General features: G+C 45.4%; 1 protein-coding gene across 3 annotated transcripts in view; it reads left to right on the top strand.

The window, feature by feature from the left end:
- The window catches only part of MYLK2 (myosin light chain kinase 2), a 200944-nt gene that overhangs the window by 98488 nt on the left and 77566 nt on the right, over positions 1-24890 (top strand). For all 3 annotated transcript variants that reach the window (XM_086932687.1, XM_086932689.1, XM_086932688.1), the window contains one exon: positions 1555-1683. In XM_086932687.1, the coding sequence (XP_086788813.1) occupies positions 1555-1683 (129 nt within the window). The remainder of the gene's footprint in view (positions 1-1554; positions 1684-24890) is intronic.

The following is a 24890-nucleotide window of genomic DNA, read 5'->3' as shown; positions in this document are numbered from 1 at the left end:
TTGGGGAAGTTGTCCCACAAAGACAACTTTCTCTTTGTCATTCAGATACTACCCCAACTCTGGTGTCGAGCCCTGATAAATGATTTGCAATAACCAAACACTGATACATGTAATGGTAACCTACAATTGGGGGTGGGGTCCTCTTTCAACCTCCCTCCCAATTGTGATTCAGTATAAGTCACAGAATACCTTTTGCAAGTTGGGAAGGTCTTTCTAACTTCAAAAGGGGTTTCGTAAATTTAATAACACTCTTTTGCAGTCACAAACCCTGTAACTTTGTCAACAGGAGGGTTTGCAACCACAAAAAGTATTTTGTACATCTTACCCTTGGTATTTTATTTCATGGGATTAGTAGGGAAGGGTGAAACTAAGCATAGAAGGAGGTGGAATAATGTTGAGCGATGGCAAGTAACTCTCTGAAGAGCTATAATGATAGTGAAACACGTATCAGGGGTTGCTCTTATTCATTTTAGGTTGGCTTGGATGGTATTTACCAATCCAAAGCTTTACTACTGAGCTTGAAGTGATAAAAGACCGTTGTCATTTTACAGCTCAGCGTGGATGGCACTGTGCTAATCCTATACTTAAAGACTTTGCTGTAGAAATGGGAAAATACTCTGTCCCTTTCTAGCTTGACGTGGATGCCCCTGTGCTATTCCTAGGCTTAAAAACATTGCTAGAAAAACAGACATTCGGGGTGATCAGGTTCAGAGTGTTGCTGGTATTTTAGGGTGCTCTGCACAGGAGCAGCTCTCCAGCTAAATTTGTGAACTATCTAAAGTGCTCTGTTTTTTGAGAGAGCGAGAATAATTTTCAGAGTTAAAAATATCATTAATTAAAAGAACACCTAGAATGAGAGTATATGGAAATGAGTCATATATGTGGAAACAAATCAGTATAAACAAAAATCACCTGTGGGTGGATTAGAAGCTTTGGGGTAGTTGTAAAAGTGTCCAAAATACTCAGTCTCCATCAAAGTTTGAATCTTTAACTTCAAGGATGTGGAGGGAGCGAGTGATCACATTCATTTACAATCACTCTTTGGTTCTCATCCATTATATAGCTCCTATGTGCATCCCAATAGCTTGATTCTCTCACAAGTATATGAATTTCACATTATGATAGTTGGCGGATGTGCTACAAACATTTTGAATAATTCTGTTTAATAATTGTGTTGATAAATACACCAGCTTTCCAAATGCACTCATTCTTTTAGAGTCTAAATAATCAGGTGGGCTCTGTATCTGGCAATTGTGTCTTTCCTCGATATATGTTAGATTAAACCATTGTTTGTTGAACAATAAATAAGCAAGCTTTCTTACTCTACAAAAAGAAAGGAGTTAGATTGAGCAACAACATGTGTTTATTGCTCAGATTTTCTACATCCGGTCTTTAATTCTGTCACCTACTCTTCACACTGTTCTTCATGGTCTCCTATCTTGTCTTTTCCTACTCTATTTAAGCCTATGTTTCTCCCTAGTGTCTCCTTTGCACTGTGGCTGATGGCAATCCTTTCTGTGGTTGATAGTCTGTCTCTCTACTTTTCATCTCCAGGTACAAACCTCGCGAGAAGCTGCGAGTTTCCTTTGGAACGCCTGAATTTGTCGCACCTGAAGTTGTAAATTTTGATTATGTGTCGTTTCCCACTGACATGTGGAGCCTTGGGGTGATCACTTACATGATGTAAGTATAACTCCTGCCAACATTCCGCATATCTCTCACCACACTTTTCTTCTTTATCCCCCTCCACTTCGTTTTGCTAATAACTACAGTGACAGCTGGCCCTGAATGGGAATGGGGGGAGGGGGGGTTAGTATAAAAAAAATCAACTTATCTTCTTGCTGCCCCCACAACTCTTCTCTTAGTCCCTCCTCGTCGTCGCTGTGCTCCAGCTGGAAGAAGTAGGAAGCACCCTAGCTTCCCTGAGCCAATCACAGCGCTGCTGAGACAATCACAACGCTGCAGTGCAGCGTTGTGATTGGTCTGAGCACAGTTTTTCGGTGCTCAACCAGGGACTGGGAGCCTGGGCATGTTCTTCACTCCACTCGGGGTGTAATGCGGCCTGTGTGGAGAACATGCAAATTGTGCATGACGGTCTGGCTGGCTTGAGACGACCTGCCAAACTGTCCTGCATACTGATAACAGTGCATACCGCTCCCGTGGGTGCCTGCTATCCCTCTGGCCTCATCCCCAAGACTCCGGGACACAAAATAAAATGTTAATAATTCACAGTTTATTATCATTTTATTATAAAAAAATTTACTTTGCTGGAAGAGGGGGGGGGGGGGGCAACGCTCCTCTGCCATAGAAGAGGAGCCGCTGCCGCATAACTGATGTGGCAAAGAGTAGTAAAATCCGCACAACCTCCACGTTTGATGCCCACCAGGCTGCCGCATTAATAGCCATTACATCTTTCCAAGGAGCAGAGGTTGTTGGCAGGGGAACTGGGAAACAACATTCCCAAGCTTTATCAATTTGATCAAAACAGTTCCCATATTATTTAAAAACACATCTGTTCCTGAAATGCTGGGCTGCCGCAGATTGAAAGGGGAGAAGATGGGTGTCATTGACAGTGAAATGAGGGAAAGGAAGGGCAGCTAAAGAAGAAACAAGCCTTCCCTCCTGGGTGCCTGCCCCCTGAAAGAAATGTAAATATGTGCAATTGTTAATTTGCAAATCTGAAGGCTACTTGGTGGCCGGCATAGGTTTAATCGATTGATAGCATCAGGAATTTGTATTTTTAAAGGAAATCTATTAAAAAGGTTTGCACTTGCTACATTCAACGCATTACTAAAAACATGAACTTTTGAAAGAACTGTAAACATTTAAACAAAACCTTTTTGCACGTTTTGCGACAGCCTAAGTGCAACTCATCTTGTACTGTGTGTAAAACATGTTTAAACTAATGACTTACTTAGTTTGCTGTGCTTTCTGTCATAGACTTGTATCTTGTAGAACTATATATAGACATCACTATTTCCCCAGGGCTCTGACCATGAATCCAATCAGTGACTGTCTGGTTACACTCACAGATATCTGAAGTGATCACATTGAACAACCGAACCGCCCTGCCAGAAAAATGCATTTCCCCCAGATGAATTTAAGTTGCATTTATTTTTCATTTGAGGTGTGTGCATATATTTTTTAATGCGGTTACCTGTAGATCGAAAGCTAACAAAATATATGCAGAATATTTTGTTGTTTTAGCCACGTCCCTGACCCTGTCCCCACACTCGCTGGCTACGCCCCTTTATATTCAGGATCACAGTTCCCATGCTTTCCTTTATGCACTTCGACCGCTGCCTAGGAGCGAGAGGCGGTGCTGGTAGAAAAGTAGTGGAGTCAGGAAAGGGAAAGGATGGAACAATGAGAAGCAGAGTCAGTGACTGTCAATCAGTGGCCTTCTATGTCAGACATAGTATTTTTTTTTAATCTGTCCTGAAAGAAATTGACAGCAAGGACAAATTGTACTTTCCTCAGAATTCGGTTCTCGGTGGACCTCGCACATATTCTTTTAAACCAGTAATATTTTCTCCAATCCCAGTAAATAACTTCTGGATCCTCCTTCTCACAAACTATTTCTTTCTTGGGAACTGAGTAACTGCATTCCACAAAATATGCTTTTAGTTTGGACCACACAGAGTTCTGATGGATTGAATAACTCGCAACATTCACTCTTCCCGTTGGATCACACACATAATTTCCTTAAGAATGCGGTGAACTCAGCAAATCTGTGAACTCACTATTGTTGAAGGTCTCTCAGTAATTCTGTAGGCTCGCTATTGTTGAAGGTCTCTCAGCAAATCTGTGAACTCACTATTGTTGAAGGTCTCTCAGTAATTCTGTAGGCTCGCTATTGTTGAAGGTCTCTCAGTAATTCTGTAGGCTCGCTTTTGTTGAAGGTCTCTCAGTAATTCTGTAGGCTCGCTATTGTTGAAGGTCTCTCAGTAATTCTGTAGGCTCGCTATTGTTGAAGGTCTCTCGGTAATTCTGTAGGCTCGCTATTGTTGAAGGTCTCTCAGTAATTCTGTAGGCTCGCTTTTGTTGAAGGTCTCTCAGTAATTCTGTAGGCTCGCTATTGTTGAAGGTCTCAGTAATTCTGTAGGCTCGCTATTGTTGAAGGTCTCTCAGTAATTCTGTAGGCTCGCTATTGTTGAAGGTCTCTCAGTAATTCTGTAGGCTCGCTATTGTTGAAGGTCTCTCAGCAAATCTGTGAGCTCGCTATTGTTGAAGGTCTCTCAGTAATTCTGTAGGCTCACTATTGTTGAAGGCCTCTCAGTAATTCTGTAGGCTCGCTATTGTTGAAGGTCTCAGTAATTCTGTAGGCTCGCTATTGTTGAAGGTCTCAGTAATTCTGTAGGCTCGCTATTGTTGAAGCGCTCTCAGTAATTCTGTAGGCTCACTATTGTTGAAGGTCTCACAGTAATTCTGTAGGCTCGCTATTGTTCAAGATCTCTCAGTAATTCTGTAGGCTTGCTATTGTTGAAGGTCTCTCAGTAATTCTGTAGGCCGCTATTGTTGAAGGTCTCTCAGTAATTCTGTAGGCTTGCTATTGTTGAAGGGCTCCCAGTAATTCTGTAGGCTCGCTATTGTTGAAGGTCTCTCAGTAATTCTGTAGGCTCGCTATTGTTGAAGGTCTCTCAGCAAATCTGTGAGCTCGCTATTGTTGAAGGTCTCTCAGTAATTCTATAGACTTGCTATTGTTCCAGATCTCTCAGTAATTCTGTAGGCTCGCTATTGTTCAAGATCTCTCAGTAATTCTATAGACTTGCTATTGTTCAAGATTTCTCAGTAATTCTGTAGGCTCGCTATTGTTCAAGGTCTCTCAGTAATTCTATAGACTTGCTATTGTTGAAGGGCTCTCAGTAATTATGTTGGCTTGCTATTGTTGAAGGTCTCTCAGTAATTCTGTAGGCTCGCTATTGTTCAAGATCTCTCAGTAATTCTGTAGGCTCGCTATTCTTCAAGATCTCTCAGTAATTCTGTAGGCCGCTATTGTTCAAGGTCTCTCAGTAATTCTGTAGGCTCGCTATTGTTGAAAGTCTCTCAGTAATTCTGTAGGCTCGCTATCCTTCATTCTGTAGACTAGCTATTCTTCAAGAGTCTGCTTTTCATTGACTCCTGAGGCGTGAGCCGGGAGGTTACTTTTTAAAAATACCTTGATTTTAAACTGCTGAATATCTTCCCCGTGTGTCCTTCCCCCCTCCCCCTGGCATTAGCGCTTTATATTTAGTGCTTTACCTGTGCTACAAACATCGTGGCAGGAACTGATCTCGCACTGATTTAGGGTGCTGGACAAGGCAAGGCGTGTTTAGACCTTACCTGCATTTTCCCTGATTGCTTTGGCAGACTACTTGCCTACCTCCCTCAGCGAGTGGCCGATTGTAGGGCCGTCATCTGCGGGGACCGGCAGGGAAAATAGTGGCGGCCATCTTAGTGAGGGCTCGCCTCCTACGTCGCACGGACGACGGTATCAAAATATACGGTTATGGCTCCGCGCAGCGGACGCGCCAGTCGCGCGCCGGAGTCAAGCCAGAGTCCTGCCCGTCTGCGCCCGTCCGCGAACGACCGGGGCGCGGGGCTGGACCCCCTGGCCCCACCATTCCAGCGGTTGCCCTAAGAAGCAGCAGTCCCCGGCGACACTATTCCAAAGCTGACCTTCTGACGATTGGTAAGATGCCGACTTATAGTTGCTTACACACTATAGGGCCTGAACATATGCCTTCCCTTTGTAAGATATGTAATCAGGAACTTCCTACGGTCAGCAAAATACCAAGAGAAGCAGCTAAGCTGAAGATGATATTGCTTAACTGTAGGTCTATGATTAAACACAAAACAGAAATCTACGACCTACTGGCAAATAAAGATTTGGACGCCATGTTTCTTACTGAGACATGGCTAGAAGAGACATCCTCTCCTGATATTCTTGACGAAATTCCCCCCAGCTATAGTCTATTGAGACTTGATAGACAAAAACAACGTGGAGGAGGGCTAGCACTAATCTACAAGTCAGAACTAGAATGCACTCTACTAAAATCCACCCTACCTAACAGTGAATGTGGCTTATTTACCATAAAAATTGACCCTACAAATGCAATCACTGGTTTATTGATATATCGCCCTCCAGGAGCTGCGGCACACTTTGGCAGCCAACTCATTGAGTCGGCCACCCAGCTAGCAGTCAGATATAAAAAACGTATTATTCTAGGCGACCTTAACCTTCATTTTGAAGATATAAACTGCAGGGAGGCACAAATGGTAGCCGCCACACTAAACTCTGTGGGTATAAAACTTCTCTCTACAGCCCCCACACACCAGCAGGGTCATCTTCTAGACCCCATGTTTGCGAATTAGGAAGGCATTAAGACCTCACCCCCGATCCCATTGATCTGGTCAGACCACAGCATTGTTCCATTTGAGATACAAAGGGAACCCATAGGAACCATACCCTTAAAGCAGCCCCCTCAGAAACGTCGCAAGTGGAAAAAATTCACTCCTGAACTTTTTACTAGCATTTTAGCAGAGCATCCCCCGACACTAGGCAATACCTTACAGGAGGTTTGGGACAGCTATGAATGGTCGATGTCGAAAGCACTAGACAAGATTGCCCCTTGGACATCCAAACCACCACCAAGACAATCCAGAGCTGCTCCATGGTTTTCGGAGAAACTTAGAATGGCTAAAGCTCAATGTAAAACCATAGAACAGAGATGGAGAAAGAGCTACGCACCTAAACTTAAATTGTGCTGTAAAACTGAGCTAAAAAAGTATCAGAAACTGGTCAGATCGGAGAAAAGTATCCATTTTAAAAACAGAATCGAGCAAGCAGACAATCCCACGAGAGAATTGTTCAGCATCTACAAGGAACTCACAATTCCTTCAAGACTCGATACTCAAAACACATACTCAGCTGAGACATGTGATCTGATTGCTGACTTCTTTGTGGATAAGGTGGATAAAATCCATGCCACCTTTGTAGATAATAAAATTCTCGTAAATATCAATGCGGATACCAGGCCCACCTTAACTCACAAATCCCCTCTAACTAGTTTTAAAACCCCTGACAAACATGAATTGTTGGGTATTATTAATGGCATACAGTCCGGCTCCCATACTGACACCTGTCCACCGGACCGGTGTAAGGGAGTAATGGAAAGAACATTAATTGACCACATTAGTCACATGATCACATTATCTTTCCAGGAATGTTATGTTCCAGAGATATGGAAACCTGCCCAAGTTATGCCATTAAAGAAAAAACCCAACATTCACATTTCCCAGCTCCAAAATCTCCGCCCCATCTCCCTTCTCCCATTCTGTGCTAAAATAATAGAAAAAATTGCGAACAAACAACTCATGGAGTACTTGGAGGGAGAAGCTCTCCTTCATCCCTCTCAGTCGGGCTTTAGAACAGGCTACTCTACTGAGTCGGCAGTTCTATACTCGACTGAGCGTCTTCGGCAGATAGTGGACGAAGGCGAGACAGCGGCGTTGGTCCTGTTGGACCTTAGTGCAGCATTTGACACCGTGCTGCACTCAACGCTGCTGTCTCGTCTCTCGGACATGGGAGTAATGGGCCCAGCACTTGCTTGGCTGCGCTCCTTTTTGGCCGACAGAAGCTTCCAGCTACACTGCCCACCCTTCAGATCCTCTCCTCGGAAGGTGAACCATGGGGTTCCACAGGGCTCAAGCTTAAGCCCCACGTTATTTAACATCTATATGGAACCCCTGGCACACATTGTAGAGGCTTTCGGGGTGGGCATTGTTAGCTACGCTGACGACACCCAGCTGGTGTTTAAGCTAACTCCTGACCGAAGAGAAGATGCCACCAATTTCTCGGACTGCATGTCTGCAATAGCGGTCTGGATGAATAACAACTGTCTCCGTCTGAATGGCGAAAAGACCAAACTACTGGTGGTCGGGAGAGCAACATCTGCGTGGTCTCGTTCATGGTGGCCTAGCGAGTTGGGTAACCTACCTACCCCTGTGGAGGCGGTTAGAAACCTAGGCGTTATGCTGGGCTCAGACCTCTCCGGCAAGACCCATGTCAGAAGGGTAGCGGGAAGGTGCTTCGGCATATTAAAGGTTCTGCGAAAGGTGCTGGATCTCCTTCCCACCAAAGCCAGAAAAACCATAGTCCACGCATTGGTGACCCCCCATCTGGACTATGGGAATGCCCTCCTGATTGGGCTCAGTCAGAAGTGCCTACATCAACTACAATGCGTGCAGAACGCTGCCGCACGCCTGGTGCTCGGACTCCCTCGAAGAACTTCCGCAAAAGATGCCCTGATCAAACTCCACTGGCCTCCGGTTAGGGAGAGGATTAAGTTTAAAACCCTTTGCTATGCTCACCGCATCGCTCAGGACAAAGGTCCCGAATACTTAAAAAATCTCCTCACTATACACCGCCCGACCCGGAACCTAAGATCATCTGGTACGATGTTATTCAAACTCCCCCGAATCACCAGGGCCAAAATGGGAGGAAGATCCTTTAGGTATTTAGCTTCTAAATACTGGAATGCGCTCCCGCTCCACTTGCGGATGGAGCCATCTGAACTGATTTGTTCCCCAACATGTAATCATCCCCCGAGTCTCCTTTTCTATAGCTCCTCTGGATCTCTGTATGTATTGTATTAGCAGTTAGCGCGGGGACACACAGTTCTGTGTAGCCAGGCGCTTTAAAAATGACTTATTATTATTATTATTATTATCTCTCAGTAATTCTGTAGGCTCGCTATTGTTGAAGGTCTCTCAGTGATTCTGTAGGCTCGCTATTGTTGACGGTCTCTCAGTAATTCTGTAGGCTCTCTATTGTTGAAGGTATCTCAGTGATTCTGTAGGCTTGCTATTGTTCAAGGTCTCTCAGTAATTCTGTAGGCTCGCTATTGTTCAAGGTCTCTCAGTAATTCTGTAGGCTCGCTATTGTTGAAGGTCTCTCAGTGATTCTGTAGGCTTGCTATTGTTCAAGGTCTCTCAGTAATTCTGTGAGCTTGCTATTGTTCAAGGTCTCTCAGTAATTCTATAGACTTGCTATTGCTTAAGATCTCTCAATAATTCTGTATCTTCGCTATTGTTCAAGATCTCTCAGTAATTCTGTGAGCTCGCTATTGTTGAAGGTCTCTCAGTAATTCTGTAGGCTCGCTATTCTTCAAGATCTCTCAATAATTCTGTAGGTTCGCTATTGTTCAAGGTCTTTCAGTAATTCTGTAGGCTCGCTATTGTTCAAGGTCTCTCAGTAATTCTATAGACTTGCTATTGCTTAAGATCTCTCAATAATTCTGTATCTTCGCTATTGTTCAAGATCTCTCAGTAATTCTGTGTGGACTCCAGAAATAATTCCTTTATGAATGCAGTGAGTACAGTAATGCTGTAGGTTTGTGTGGTGAAAACTCTACACAAGAAGAAGCAGGTAAGTACATTTATTGATACCAGTTAAAGCACACGGTAGAGCACAGATCCTTCACTGCCTCTTTGCACCGCTCCCAACCGCCCACCCCGCATCTCACATCCTACCCCAATGACATAGCAACATTCCCCCGTGACATATTCTGTAATTCTTTCTGAGTGGCCCTCAGAAATATTTTTTAGCAGGGAGTAGTGGTTTACATTTCCTTAAATCACTACATTGTAACTACATTCCCCCTAAGTTACTTCTGGGGTGACCCCGCAAATCCTTCTTTGTTTTTTTGGGAGGGGGAGGGTTATTTGCGGGGAGCTAAGTATTTATGTATTTACAGTCTTAAATGACACAGACAAGACCTCGAGGGGTATGAGAGGGCTTCGCAGACGCTCAACTGAAACAGTGCATTAGCAGAGTTGCAATTGGGTTTATCCAGTAATAGGAGTTTAGAGTCTGGTTAAGTCAGTTAGGCTTGGCTTTGCGGTTTGTAGTTTCCAAAGAGATGGTTAGGTTGGGAGATAGTGTTGTAGGAGTAGGATTTTCTGTTTCTTCTTGAAGGAGATATGCAAGGAGTATTGGCATGATGGAAGGTGGGATGGCATTTCAGATTCTGGGACGGTGCCTGAGAATGGTTGCTTTAGAGGTCTAATTTTTTTAAGGTAGAGGTTGCCAGACAATATGAGTTGGGGATTCAGAGGGAACGAGAGCCAGATAAAATGGTTAGCTTATATGAGATATTTTGGTGAGCCCTCATTTAGGGTTTTGTGGATGATGCAGGCCAGTTTGAAAGTACTCCTTGATTCAATGGAGAGCCATTGAGTGATGTTAGGATAGGGGTGATGTCAGATACCAGAAGAGCAGCTGAGTTGAGGGCTGCCTTCAGGGGATTAAGGTGTATTCTGCGAATATCTTTAAGTAGGGAGTTGCCGTAATGCAGTTTTGAGAGGATCATCAATTGAACTACAGTTTTGAAGTCATTGGTGGGATTTAATTGTTTGATCCCTTTGAGAAGTTTGATATGGAATTGGGTGTTCTTTGCTATAGTATTGATATGTGCATGTTGGTTCAGATTTGAGTCAAGGGTAAAGCCTAGAGATTTGGCCTTGTCAGCCGGTAGTGGGGTAGGTCCCAGGAGATTTGAGGAGGCTATCCAAGCATTTGTGGGTTGTTGTAGTGGGGTGGAGAGAACTAGAGGAACTCTGTCTTCTGGGGATTGTGTTTCAGGTGGTGGAGCGATATCCATGATTGTAGGTCTGTGAGCGTTTTTGATAGGTACCTAAGAGTTGTGGCTACGGATACTCTCAGATATAGTTGGGTGACATCTGTGTAGAGATGAAAAGGAGGTTTCTGTGCTCATTTTAAAGTGTTGCTGGCTGGACCATGTAAATATTCTTTCTACGGAGATGAATAACACTTTACTTCTGTGTAAACTGAACCACAGCAGGGAGCACTGTACTCTCACAACCAAGATACTCTTTGTACAATTGATACATATTAATCCTGTGGAAATATAGAACATACCTCACTCTTGCTTATTCTTAACTGTAAAATGAAGCATTGTTGTCTATGCATTTTGTCATGGAATTACTTTTAACCTGCTCTTATATTCTGCTTCCTAGATACCTATGTGTATTTATTCATCAGGACTGCACAATTTGATGGGTATGCTGCTTTTTTCCACAGTCTCCTTTTTCTTCAACATCCCCCCTCTTCCTTCTAAGACCACTTTATGCTGATCCACATCTAAAGGATTTGCAACAATCCCCTTCTCCCCGCTTGTCAGCTCTGCCCAGTAAGATCCCCCAGGAATCTCCCCCTTTTAAGAGGTGGACCATGGCCCAACGCCTAGGACCTAGCAGCCTCTGAGTGCAGTGCCTGACTTGAACATGGTGACCATTTTTTGGGTTCAAAGCAATACCACGATCATTATTTGTATAAATGACCTAAAAGTCTGAAGACTCACATATTCTATGCATTTAATAGGCTTCTCGTTTTCCTCAGATATCTTGAACACAAGAAACAAACATATTTTCTGAACTGTATTGCTTAACTACTTTCCTCAGACATGTTCTTTGACTTCCATTCGAACTGCTGTTATATGTTCATCTCCTTGCGGACATGTGAAGTGACGGGGCCTGGTGTTTCTTAGCTTACTTGTTCTGCAGCTAAGTATGGATCCAGAATGTGGCAGGGCTCAGCTAGATTTCCTTTGACTTCTGAACAACACCCTCTGCCAGGACATCCTGGCAAAAACAATTACTTATGAACCTTGAAAGGTGCCTTTGGAGCCAGTCATGCTGGCAGGGGAAGAAAGAGCTTGGAATTCTTCCATTCCACTGAATGTACGCTGAGCTTAAATCTAGTGGTCAAGGTCGCAGCAGTGAGCCTACTTCACTAGGGTATGGATCGGGCACTGCTCGGATAATCTCACGCTTCAGCCCACAACCCATTTTCACCCAGACACTTACTGAGGTAGTAGAATGCCCATGCCCACTTAATGCCAGCTTTGAAAGTCCTCGTGACATGCAGGGCCAGGCTGGGAACCCAAAGTAGCCCTAGCAATTGTGTCGGACCAGCACCCCCCTCCCGGGGGAGGGGGGTGAGTTGTGAAAGTGAAAAGCATTGATGGGGGGTGGTATTCCAGCACCACTCCAAAACCAGCCCCAGTAATAATGGCGGCCCCCCAGTGCTGCAAAATTGCCCCCCACCCTTCCAGCCTCCTGGGAAAACACCCGAAGCCCGCTACAGCCAGTACGGCCCTGGCTAGATTGTGTCTTTGCCTAGAACTCGGACTGATTACGTCTTTGGAAATGTATACCTTTGTGTCGTGGCTGACTTCTATCATACCCTTCTGAATCTGGAATCTATGTTCAGTTTAGTTTATTGATTAATTGCTTGCTTACTTAAATCCTTTGCAATGAACGGTAATTTTAAAACACATAATGCATTTAGTTGCTTAAAATCAGCTAAGATTAGTTGCTAAAACTTATTTAAAATTGCCAAGTTACAACATAAAAACTTTGATAAAATTCATAGTAAAAAAGCTGTGTGCAAAAAAACGAGCTTAAGATTGTATTGTATTGTAATTGCAATTACATAGTGCTTACTACCCCTGACAAGTCGTCAAAGTGCTTTTTCAGCGAGTAGCACGCTACTCCGGGACCCATAGAGGATTAGTGTTGAATTAGTATAGTGAAACATGCAAGTATATTTTAAGTGGTAGATAGGTTAGTCAGTTATTTGGATTTGGAATGATAGAAGAAGGATAGAGGAGGACAAAGGTTTGTATTTATATAGCGCTTGTTGACGCACGCTATTCAGGAAGCCTATAAAGGATTAGTTGAAAATTATTAGGTCTCACGTCTAGCGAAAGACCTATTGTTGCCGACTTGCCGGGAATGTTGGACAGGGGATGGGCACGCGCTTTCAATCGGCGATTTCACCTCGTGGGCGCGCACGCCCGGCGCCGTGCACATCTCCTGCTCACCATTCACTGCAAGTCAGCTTCTCGCAATCGCGCGCGCATACACAGCCACACTCATGCATGCACAGACACACACGCATGTACACACACACGCGCAGGCACACACACACACGCAGACACATGCGCAGGCACACAGACACACACACGCACAGGCACACACACACGCGCAGGCACACACATGCGCGTGGAGGGAGGGTGGAGTCTGCGTCTATGGGAGTCCGTTACTGCACGGGCCCCTGCAGGGTCTCCCTCTCACCTGCTTCCGATAGCCGCTCCTCACCGCTGCTGTTGGGGACAGTCATTTCTGGAGCGCCAGGTCCTCGGCTCCCGATGGGTGGGCGGGCGGGGGCTACGTGGCCAGGGACAGGCTGACAACTTCCAGCCTGCTAACTTTCTGCTGCGGGAGCGCTGCTGTGGTGCACTGGCGGGGCAGGGTGGCGGCTGCGCAGGATTCGTAGCCCCTGCCCTTCGGCCGCTTCTGGGGCTCCTTCCTGCTATCACGCCATTGACTGAACGCCCCTCAGCGCTGGCTCGTCCCGCACTGCTGTTTTTTTTTTTATGGCGTTGTCTGGCTGTTTACCTGTCTCCTCACCCTTCACGGCAGAAGGGCGGTGGCAGGGCCTGGCCGAACCAAGGCTCCCCTCAGACATTGCGCTACACTGTGAGGCATCTCTGGGGCGGCCTGTTTGTTTTCCCACGTTCACACTGGGATGTCAGAATGAGCCCAGGGCACTGTGGGAAGCATTGCGGCTTTCAAGAGAGGCCAGTTTCCTACTTCGTGATAGAGTATGAGGTCACGGGCGAGTACTTACTTTGACAGGGGGAAGAAACGTACACACGCCACAGCAGCACGCACCCTTTTATCAATAAGCGAGACATTCCACGCGTTCTGGCTTAAGGTTTAGACATTTCACTCAATGGCATACGGCAAGACTGATTTCCTGTGTTGAGTGCGGGGGAAGGCTAGGGACGGGTTGGCGGTATTCAGTAAGTCACCAGGGCCACGCCGACGCACCAGAACACGTGATAAAACCAGCTGTGGACTCTGGGTCTGATGACATGTAAGTGACATCAAAGGTTAACTGCAGTAAAGCATGCCGAAAAGCATCTTTATACACCCAGGAGCAATGCATTTGGGTGGGTGGCATGTTTCCTCAGATCTCATCAAACCAGAGAGGGACTTAGCACTTATCATCCTGACAAAATGTAGGTGCTTAATAGCTATATAACACGGGACATGTGGCAAGACATTCTGTTGGTTTATAAGGAACATCAAAGGCAAATGGAATGGGACTGTGACATCTCTTCCTACAAATGCAGTGTTTCCAGATCTACAAATGTTGTCCCTCGTTTTGAATGGCCAGGTAATTCTAGCAGGGATGGCAAATAGATTGTCCTCTTAATAGGGTGTGCGGGACTCAATATATAACGGACGTACTACACCTGCCAAAACTCTAAATAGTACATAAGCATCAGTGACACATTGCACTAGTGCTTTGTGAAGAGGGCGTTCGAGGCACGAAAGGGACACAATGAATTATGGCATTTCTGACCCTTCTGTCAACCAGTGTTGATAGGGAGGTCCTGGAAGTGCACCTTAGCACGGCGAGGGGTAGTGATTTGTTATGAAAGGGTCACTACCCTCAGAGGCGCAACCAGGGCCAAATTTCGGGGGGGGGGGGGGGAAGGGGGGGGGTTAAAAAAATATTTCGGGGGGACTTAACCTTTAATCAGTAGGCAGAGAGGAACTGCAGGGGCTCTTAGAAGGGGTGAAACAACAGCAAGGCCTAATTAACATTCAACTGGTCTTTTAAAGACCTGTGAAACTTTCGGGTGCGGCTCTGTGTGTGCCCGGCATCTGTCTCATCCCGGGCTGCCACACACGATGGGGGGGCTGAAGCCTGGTGAGTCCAATGGGTGTTGCGCGCCTGATCACCGTGGTGGAACAGACTAGTCTGCTTTTGGCACCATCTGCTGGCTCTGCTGATTAGTGCCCCGCCTCTGAAATGACCCGGTCTTCCCTGAAATCTGAAATGAAATATATGGGATCAGGAGACTATTGATGCCTATGAAGTCCACAGTATGAACAATGGTTTAACGTACAGCAGTGAGTGAAAATGAGCGTAAATAAAGACTGGTGGTGAGCATACATAATAACCTTTCTCATGTAAGAGACAGTGGTTCGATTTGCTGCTAAAATGTGAGATAATGTGCAACATAATAGACACACTTTGTTAACCTTTCCGTAAAACACCCCACTTCTCCGATGTTTTTGACCATTCCTAAGAATAAAACGGAGCTCTAAAAAGATAAGTGGCTTAGCTCATTGTAAAAAAATTAAGGTAAAAGGGCTAGACCCCTATTGATTTATGTTAAATTGGTAAGCCCCCTTGGAATGTGTGACTCTTTCCTTAAGTCTCGAGGCAACTTCCCAAAAAAAAAGTTTGCTACTCACAGGTTCTCTAACATTGTGAAATTTTACATCCATCTCTAAATTTTAAGTAGACAGACTTTTAAAATATTAAAATCTTATTTCATTTTTCCATTATATTGCAGTTTCAGACAAAATATTTCTCAATAAAACCAATCTAAGTGCTGGAATTTGAGACATTGGAAAACTTTAGAAACATCTCAAAGACTAAAGTGCTCTTTGGTGGCAGACAGATAGTTACATTTCTAATAGTTTCAGAATACCTGGCTTGCACGTGTTATAACTGTAACACTGCCTTACTTGACCTGGAAATGGCTGCAGCCTTTGACACAATACTCCATTAAATGTACAGTTATATGCACAGATTGGTTTTATGTGGCAATTCTGAACGGATGGTGCTGTTTCATACATTTTGCAGTGCCACTGTCTTTGAATGTGCAATAATCTCTACTATCCTCGTCCGTTGACAGACTGTGGGTAACCCTTCTATGTGATTTTCTAGCACTCACTGCGTACCAGCCTCTACTGTGTATAAAGTGTGTGTGTCTCTGACTGTTATGCAGTCCCCCCGCCAAACGGATAGAAAACCAGCCTCTCTCTTCAGCTCTTTGGGACCTTTTGTGTGCAGAACTGACCCTCGGATCTTTGTCCTAATCCAGCGAAATCCCTGCATTTAAGGAAGCCGCGGAGGAAAGCGATTACAACCTCGCCGGACCCGCTTCGAGGGTCCCGCAGCGCTTTGCCTGGCAGAGGCGGCTGGTCGTGTGGAAGTGCTCCTGAAGAGGCGCGGGCAGGTGAGAGCGTCGGCGGGGCTGCGAGCACACAGGCAGGGACTCCAGTGTCCAGGAGCCCCTGCGCGCCCAATTCACCACACCTGGGCTGCTCTTCCCGCTGGCCACGCCCCACCAAACGGATAGAAAACCAGCCTCTCTCTTCAGCTCTTTGGGACCTTTTGTGTGCAGAACTGACCCTCGGATCTTTGTCCTAATCCAGCTAAATCCCTGCATTTAAGGAAGCCGCGGAGGAAAGCGATTACAACCTCGCCGGACCCGCTTCGCGGGTCCCGCAGCGCTTTGCCTGGCAGAGGCGGCTGGTCGTGTGGAAGTGTTCCTGAAGAGGCGCGGGTAGGTGAGAGCGTCGGCGGGGCTGCGAGCACACAGGCAGGGACTCCAGTGTCCAGGAGCCCCTGCGCGCCCAATTCACCACACCTGGGCTGCTCTCCCCGCTGGCCACACCCCCGAGAAACGGATAGAAAACCAGCCTCTCTCTTCAGCTCTTTGGGACCTTTTGTGTGCAGAACTGACCCTCGGATCTTTGTCCTAATCCAGCGAAATCCCTGCATTTAAGGAAGCCGCGGAGGAAAGCGATTACAACCTCGCCGGACCCGCTTCGCGGGTCCCGCAGCGCTTTGCCTGGCAGAGGCGGCTGGTCGTGTGGAAGTGCTCCTGAAGAGGCGCGGGCAGGTGAGAGCGTCGGCGGGGCTGCGAGCACACAGGCAGGGACTCCAGTGTCCAGGAGCCCCTGCGCGCCCAATTCACCACACCTGGGCTGCTCTTCCCGCTGGCCACGCCCCACCAAACGGATAGAAATCCAGCCTCTCTCTTCAGCTCTTTGGGACCTTTTGTGTGCAGAACTGACCCTCGGATCTTTGTCCTAATCCAGCGAAATCCCTGCATTTAAGGAAGCCGCGGAGGAAAGCTATTACAACCTCGCCGGACCCGCTTCGCGGGTCCCGCAGCGCTTTGCCTGGCAGAGGCGGCTGGTCGTGTGGAAGTGTTCCTGAAGAGGCGCGGGTAGGTGAGAGCGTCGGCGGGGCTGCGAGCACACAGGCAGGGACTCCAGTGTCCAGGAGCCCCTGCGCGCCCAATTCACCACACCTGGGCTGCTCTCCCCGCTGGCCACACCCCCGAGAAACGGATAGAAAACCAGCCTCTCTCTTCAGCTCTTTAGGACCTTTTGTGTGCAGAACTGACCCTCGGATCTTTGTCCTAATCCAGCGAAATCCCTGCATTTAAGGAAGCCACGGAGGAAAGCGATTACAACCTCGCCGGACCCGCTTCGCGGGTCCCGCAGCGCTTTGCCTGGCAGAGGCGGCTGGTCGTGTGGAAGTGTTCCTGAAGAGGCACGGGCAGGTGAGAGCGTCGGCGGGGGTGCGAGCACACAGGCAGGGACTCCAGTGTCCAGGAGTCCCTGCGCGCCCAATTCACCACACCTGGGCTGCTCTCCCCGCTGGCCACACCCCCCTGTCCATCAGCCTATTAGCCAGCAGCGTTTGTGTTTAAAGGCGACCATTGCTACCGCTTCGCGGGAGCGAGCGGTAGCGCGCCGGGAGAAGCCCGGGACAAGGGCGGGACCGTCTGTGGCCGTCGGGGACCGAAGGAGGCCGGGCTGGGCCACCCCACTGACATTTACCGGACTGGTATTTAATTTTGTTGCTTGTGTTTGTATCCTAACTTGCTTCTTTTTCTTGAGGTGGTAGGAGGTTCTATAGCATGGCTTTTTCTACAAACACTCCTACTTTGTTGCCCTCTTTGAACGAGACAGGGGCTGCTATCATGGGCCCCCAGGACACCTATTTTAAACGACTGCCCCAATATATTGATAGGGAAATTGCCCTGGCAGAAAGATGTGCGGGACGCAGGTTGTCCATTGAGCTTCTAAAAACCTCTGTTGATAAACGTCCCTCCCAAAGTTTTCCATCACTGGTCATGCCTTTATCATCTATCACACTGCCTGTTGTACAGGAAATCCCACACCTTTCTCCCCCAATTACTGAGCCATCGGTTATTTTACCCTTGGAAATAGAAACCTCTACTTTGCCTGTAACCCCTCCTAGTGTTCTTACCAATCCATTCACTGAGCAGCAACCCACAGTCCAACCCAGTGCTTTAATACATGTTGCAAAACCTAAACCTTGTTCTAAAAGAAAAAGGAGTGTAGTTCCAAAGAAATTTTAATCCAAAACCTCTAAAAAAATATAGGAAACTAGGAATATGAACACGACCTCGTGATACTGCTGGAAGTAATCCTAGTGGGCCACCAATGGGCGAGGGAGAAGCTGTTCCATCAGGCTTAGATCCCATAGTAATAGCATCCCCTGGGACACCACCATCTAACCCGCCACTGTTCTCGGAGTTGGAAAAATTAATACGGTCCCTCCTGAACCCCTTTGAAGACAGACTTAAAAAGCTAGCTGACCAGCTAGACCATCTAGAGCAGGCCAGTCTAGATAATTTCTTTTCAACAAAATCATTAATTAAGTCCTATCTTAAGACGGGTGAGAGTAGGAATCCTCAGCAACTTGCTGGGCGAGATGGAAGTGCCCCCACCGTTGAATTCCATCCTCCCGTGGCTAGTATTGTAACTGGTCCACAGGGGAAGGGACAAAGCCGCAAGACTACCACCGAATCGCCAGCTATCCCAAGTAAAAGCAATGGTGGGAAAACTAAGCCCCCCGATACGGTGGTTAAAGGTAGCAAGGAATGCACAAAAAATGTCACCTCTGCAAGTAATGTTATTCAGCACCTACCAAGTACCCTAATAGCTTGTTAGGGTCCTGTGGTTGGTGATAATAGTAATTCTTGCAAAAATAGTGTTGTAACAAATAAGTCCCATGCTTCTCAAGTTCAAAACAAGGTTGGTTCTGTAACTGGTGGCAATGACAGCTCTAGGAAAAATAATGCTTCCTTGGTGTCAAAAAATGTTCCCCTTTCACACCCTGTTGTCCTAGAAACAAGTCGACCAACACCCTGTGTGACAAAGCCTCCACCTAGGATACCACCCATAAATCTTACCCCGGATTCTTATCCCTATGTGGCTGTTCTTACCAATGTTCCACCTCTATTGGTAGGCCAAAGAGAAACCTTCCAGATGTTAAAAAATAAGGGTATGCACTGGTTAAGGGTTAATAGACCATTGCCCGGGGAAGTGGATGGCTTGATTATCGGGGTAAGAAGGGTTAATTGGATAGGATGTACTCCGAAAAACCTGGGGGGAGAATGCATTATAATCAATTTCCAAGATCCAAGGGTGGTAGGATTGATCACGAGGCCAGGTTGGAGCACTAGCAGTGGTGGGATTGGTATTGTGGATCTCACCTTTTTTTACCCAAGACCAATTGGTGCTCATTTTGGTGGGAATAGCGATCTAGGGAGTTCCAGCTATCCACCACCGACAGAGGCTATGCCTTTTAATGTACCTTTTCTACGACCAAACTTTTGTTATGGACAAGTTTATAATTCTTATGATGGGATGAAAAACGTGGGGTGGGGCTGTTGACGAAAGTCGGGTGATTTCCTGGAAATTGGGGGCAATATGGCTAGGGGGGATATATCCGAGAATTTTGTGGCATCAACCTTGGACGCAACAGCATGTCCAAAAGAAGTGACTATTGATAACAAATAAAAGCATAGGATAGCAAAACATAGCATAGCATAACAAAACAAAACATAGGATAGCAAAACAAAACATAGTATAGCATACAGCATCATTCCGCACCACCACAGCATCACTCAGGGGCACCACAACATCAGTATGCGCTACCACATCATCACTGAACGCCACAGCATCACTCGTTTGCCATCACAACATCACTCAGCGCCACCACAGCATCAATCTGTGCAACCATTCAACAACACCTGGTTCAAATATGTTCTCTCAATGTTTCAAGCTTTATTACAAATGTAACAAAAAGATGTTCATATTTCACTTCTGTTCTTGGATTTTCGTCACAATAAAATACACTCAACTGTATTCTTTAGGTCATCCCAGATGGCAAGGAGGGCAGATTCAGTGCCTCTTCCCGGACAGAATCCTGTTTGGAAGTCTGAAAGTATGTCATTCTCTTCAATGAATTGTGACATCTGGGTGAACACTGCTCTTTCTATCAGTTTGCCCAGGAAAGGGCAATTTGTAATGGGTCTGTAGTTATCAGGGTTCAGCGGGTCCAAGTTTGTTTCCTTCAGTAAAGGGCGTATGTATGACTTTTTGAGTTCTTCTGGAAATATTCCAGTAGTTAAGGAATTGTTGATGATTCTTCTTACTGGAGTGGGATTGCTTTTCCTGGCTGCTGTTTTCCTGGATGTGACACTCTGACGCCGTTGAACCCGGTCTGCGTCTCCTGAACCATCTTGCCGCTCTCAGCACTTTAAAACCGCAGCTCCTTGCCGGACCCGCTTCGCGGGTCCCGCTACGCGGTGCCGTGCTGTTTGTGGGTGTTGGAGCAGAACCGAGGGTTTTTTTAAGGACAGGGCTGCGAGCGCACTGGTAGCAGGACTACATTTCCCAAGAGTCCCTGCTATTCACCTGACTGCAAACACCTGGTAACGCTCTCCCTGTTGGACACGCCCCCTTCCTCTCATTAAAAGCTCTTGGGCACGGATCTATCGTGGATTGCTTTTCCTGCCTGCTGTTTTCCTGGATGTGACACTCTGACGCCGTTGAACCCGGTCTGCGTCTCCTGAACCATCTTGCCGCTCTCAGCACTTTTAAACCGCAGCTCCTTGCCGGACCCGCTTCGCGGGTCCCGCTACGCGGTGCAGTGCTGTTTGTGGGTGTTGGAGCAGAACCAAGGGTTTTTTAAGGACAGGGCTGCGAGCGCACTGGTAGCAGGACTACATTTCCCAAGAGTCCCTGCTATTCACCTGACTGCAAACACCTGGTGACGCTCTCCCTGTTGGACACGCCCCTTTCCTCTCATTAAACGCTCTTGGACACGGATCTATCGTGGATTGCTTTTCCTGGCTGCTGTTTTCCTGGATGTGACACTCTGACGCCGTTGAACCCGGTCTGCGTCTCCTGAACCATCTTGCCGCTCTCAGCACTTTAAAACCGCAGCTCCTTGCCGGACCTGCTTCGCGGTGCCGTGCTGTTTGTGGATGTTGGAGCAGAACCGAGGGTTTTTTAAGGACAGGGCTGCGAGCGCACTGGTAGCAGGACTACATTTCCCAAGAGTCCCTGCTATTCACCTGACTGCAAACACCTGGTGACGCTCTCCCTGTTGGACACGGCCCCTTCCTCTTAGGCATATAATAACGACCGTACCCCCGCAGCGGGAGCGCGCCGGGAGAAGCCCGGGACCGACTGCGACCGACAGAGACCGATTGAGGCCGGGCTGGGCCACCCCCCTTTAGTTTGCTTGTTGCTTAGAATAATAGAGTGTCTTATTTGTATTGCTAAGTAGCGGTATATATTGTGCTATCTTTTATTAGTAAATATTTCCTCTAATTTAGGCTACATTGTATATTGTTTCCCTAATTAACATGACTACTAAGAAATTGAGATCAGGAAGAGTTTTAGTTGGTAGAGCTTGTTCCAAAACTAAATCTAATCCCCTGCGAAATAAAGCTGGCTCAGCTCTCCAACTAAAAAGTAAATGTCAACTATACTCTTTATGGGATAAGGGTAATGATAAAGTAGACAGAGAGGGGCCCCTCACTGAAACTATTAACATCAATTGTCAAGAAAATGAGCGAGTCCCCCCTGCTACTAAAAATGAAGGTACCCATTCAGGTATTAGTATTCTATCCCCTTTAGATGTTATATCCAATAAAAACCAAGAGAGAGACTCGGACAATCTTTTTGAAACCCAAGAAAAAGCTATAAATGTTGCAGATCGGGGTAGCATTTCTGTTATCCCTGTCGCGGCTCTAGTACATAACCCTCCTTCTTCTCCTACAGTAGATCAAAGAATTCATTCTGGTACTTCTCTATCCCTGCATATTCCCCCTGAAGATATTCTCCCAGAGGATTTCACGCTTCCTGATATAAACCTAGAGTCTCAGAAAGGATTAATTAAAGCGCAGAACTTTATTATCACACAGGATCTTGTAACTACTCCTAGATTACATCTTTATAGTAGTACCCCTTCAAAAAAACTCTGAGTTTTCCATCCCTGAAATGAACCTATTCTCTAATTCTACTAACATTCAAAACAAAGATCCCCTAAATTCCTACATATGTGAAGATAATGGAATATCTAATTCCTTAGCTTCTCTAGAACGTCTCATTTCATCTATTCTACAATTACTGGAAAGATTAGTTAATTGATCTGATAATGTATCTGACACAGTAACTCTGATTTTAAAGGCATTGCTGAATAATAAAACAGGATCAGAAGATGTTACTCATCAAAAAATTATCACTCCACCCAACCTAGATGTAGAAGGAACCGGGGAAGTAAAAATAAAAACATCTCCTGAGGTCCCTTTACCGTTAGATCCCCTGATTAAAACTAATACTTATACTGCAGTTACTTCTGAATCTACCGCATATAGGAATGAGAATCCAATTAATGGTAACTGCGTAGCTTTCATTAACCAGGAAATTGAGACCCTACCACCAAAGGAGAATAAACTGACTAATACTCCACCCTCTATCTTCCCCATTTTCACTCCACAATTTAATAAAGAAACTTCAACCCTACCTGTTGTTTCGGATAAAAAAACGGAAATAACACTATCTAAAAAACAACGATGTAAAAAAAGAAAACCAAATCGTAGATTTTATAAAAAAAGGCAAAGGAAAATAATTTTTCATTGTGAACAAGAACCTTCGTCGGATATTTCTAATCCTGTAGATATCGACTCTAACCTGTCCCATGAGCCAGTGGGAACTATAAAGATGACCACTACAGACATACAACAAGATCCTATACCTCATATAATTCAACAGCATCTAGAAGAGCAGATAAAATTGGTGAAGGACCAAAAATTTACATTAATTATAGATCCTAAACCAAAATCAACCAGAGCACAGAAAAGTTGTCATACTTGCACTCTCTAAATGCTGACATTATTTGTTTGCAAGAAACGTGGTTGGTAGGGAATTTCCCGGCTGTAAAAGATTATTATGTATTAGAGAGTAATGCTACTCCCTCTACGAGGGGTCGAGCAAAGGGAGGGTTAGCCTGTCTTTTGACAAACAAAGTTAAATGGAATTATACCCACTATATTGATTCAAATAAATTATTTCAGGCAATAACCTTAATAAATTTTGTTAAAGATGTTCCTCAGAAATCACTGGTAATAATTAATGCTTACTTACCTCCAGATATAAACTATAATCTGGGTATTAAGATGATTTGTTCTTTTATTTCAAATCTTCAGGAATCTATTTCCCCTCCTCATATTTTATTATTAGGTGATCTAAATGGTAAAATATCTAATAGTGCTATAGAATAATTTAGGAATAAGGAAAAAGAGGAGACATTCACGATACCTAAAGCCATATTTCCGGAGAATATTAAAACAAATAAAGGGGGGAAATTAATCTTGGAGAGTCTAGCAGAAGCAGACTGTATCATAATCAATGGAAGGCTTCCTTCGGATAGTCCCGCTCATTTTACTCATAAGTTAGGGAAGGGTGGTTCAATCCTAGACTACATGATAGTTGATAGTTCTTTTTTTGGCTTTTTAGAGGATTTTTCTGTACTTGTCACTGATCTTAGTGATCATAATGTTCTTCTCGCAAAATTAAATGCAATCTCACCACAAAGAGATTTATGGAATATTGGAGATGACTTATTGAACCTTAATAATAAAAAAAGGAAATGTTATTGGAATTCAGGGTCTATTAGAAGTTTGTCCAATATATTAGAACAAACAGTAAAGAACATAATCCATTGGGAAGGTAGAGAACTACTCTGTTTTGCATCCCTTTTACATACTTTAAAATCTAAAGTTCAAAAGCCTCCACTTGGAAAGATAATTCCTAAAATCCCTTTTGATCTACGTCGTTTAAATACAGAAATAAATAAAATAGTTAGGGCCCAGTATCTTTCCTTTATACCTGAACGTAGTAGAAGAATATCCCTTTTGAAAAGAAGGAGAAAAAGGATAAAGGCGAGATTAAAACAGGAGAAAGAAGATGCCCTCTGGATCAAACTTCGCGAGGCATCTAAATGTGGGCAGGCCAAGACCTTTTGGTCATTAATTGGAGAAGGATGTGGGGTAAGATCTAGACCCTCTCCGATATCTATTAACGAGCAGACATGGGTTGATTTTATACAGCAACTATATAGCAGTAATGGTGAGAAGTTTGGCCCTGGTAAGCTGCAGGAGGATTCATTTCCATACGATCCTCCGTCTGAATTGGAAATAGTTGCTGCAATAAAAGCTTTACGCACTTCTGGAGCATTAGGCCCAGATGAAATTCCGATTTCAGTGTTAAAATCATACAGTATGCTGTGGGGAAAAATTTTATACCCAGTCTTCAAAACTTGCTTTATTAATGGCACTGTCCCGTATTCCTGGAAGGGGAGTTTATTAATCCCTCTCTATAACAAGCATTTACAATGCAACGGTTTCGCCTTCGGAAAAGTTTGAGCTATTGGCATTGTAAATGACAAACTTTTTATTTATGTGTTGGTTTTGAAAACAGATAAATAAATGGCATTCTCATTTACAATGCCAATAGCTTACTCTGTCGCAAATGCAAGACGTATTGCATTTGCACACACACACCCACACAAGAGCCCCCCACACACACACACACAAGAGCCCCCCACACACACCACACAAGAGCCCCCCTCACACACCAGAGCCCCCCACACACACACGCAAGAGCCCCCCACACAA

Source organism: Lissotriton vulgaris, chromosome 7 (assembly GCF_964263255.1).
Source record: "Lissotriton vulgaris chromosome 7, aLisVul1.2, whole genome shotgun sequence".
Lineage (NCBI taxonomy): Eukaryota > Metazoa > Chordata > Amphibia > Caudata > Salamandridae > Lissotriton > Lissotriton vulgaris.
The sequence above is the reverse complement of the archived record's forward strand: the minus strand, read 5'-3'. Positions and strand labels throughout refer to the sequence as shown.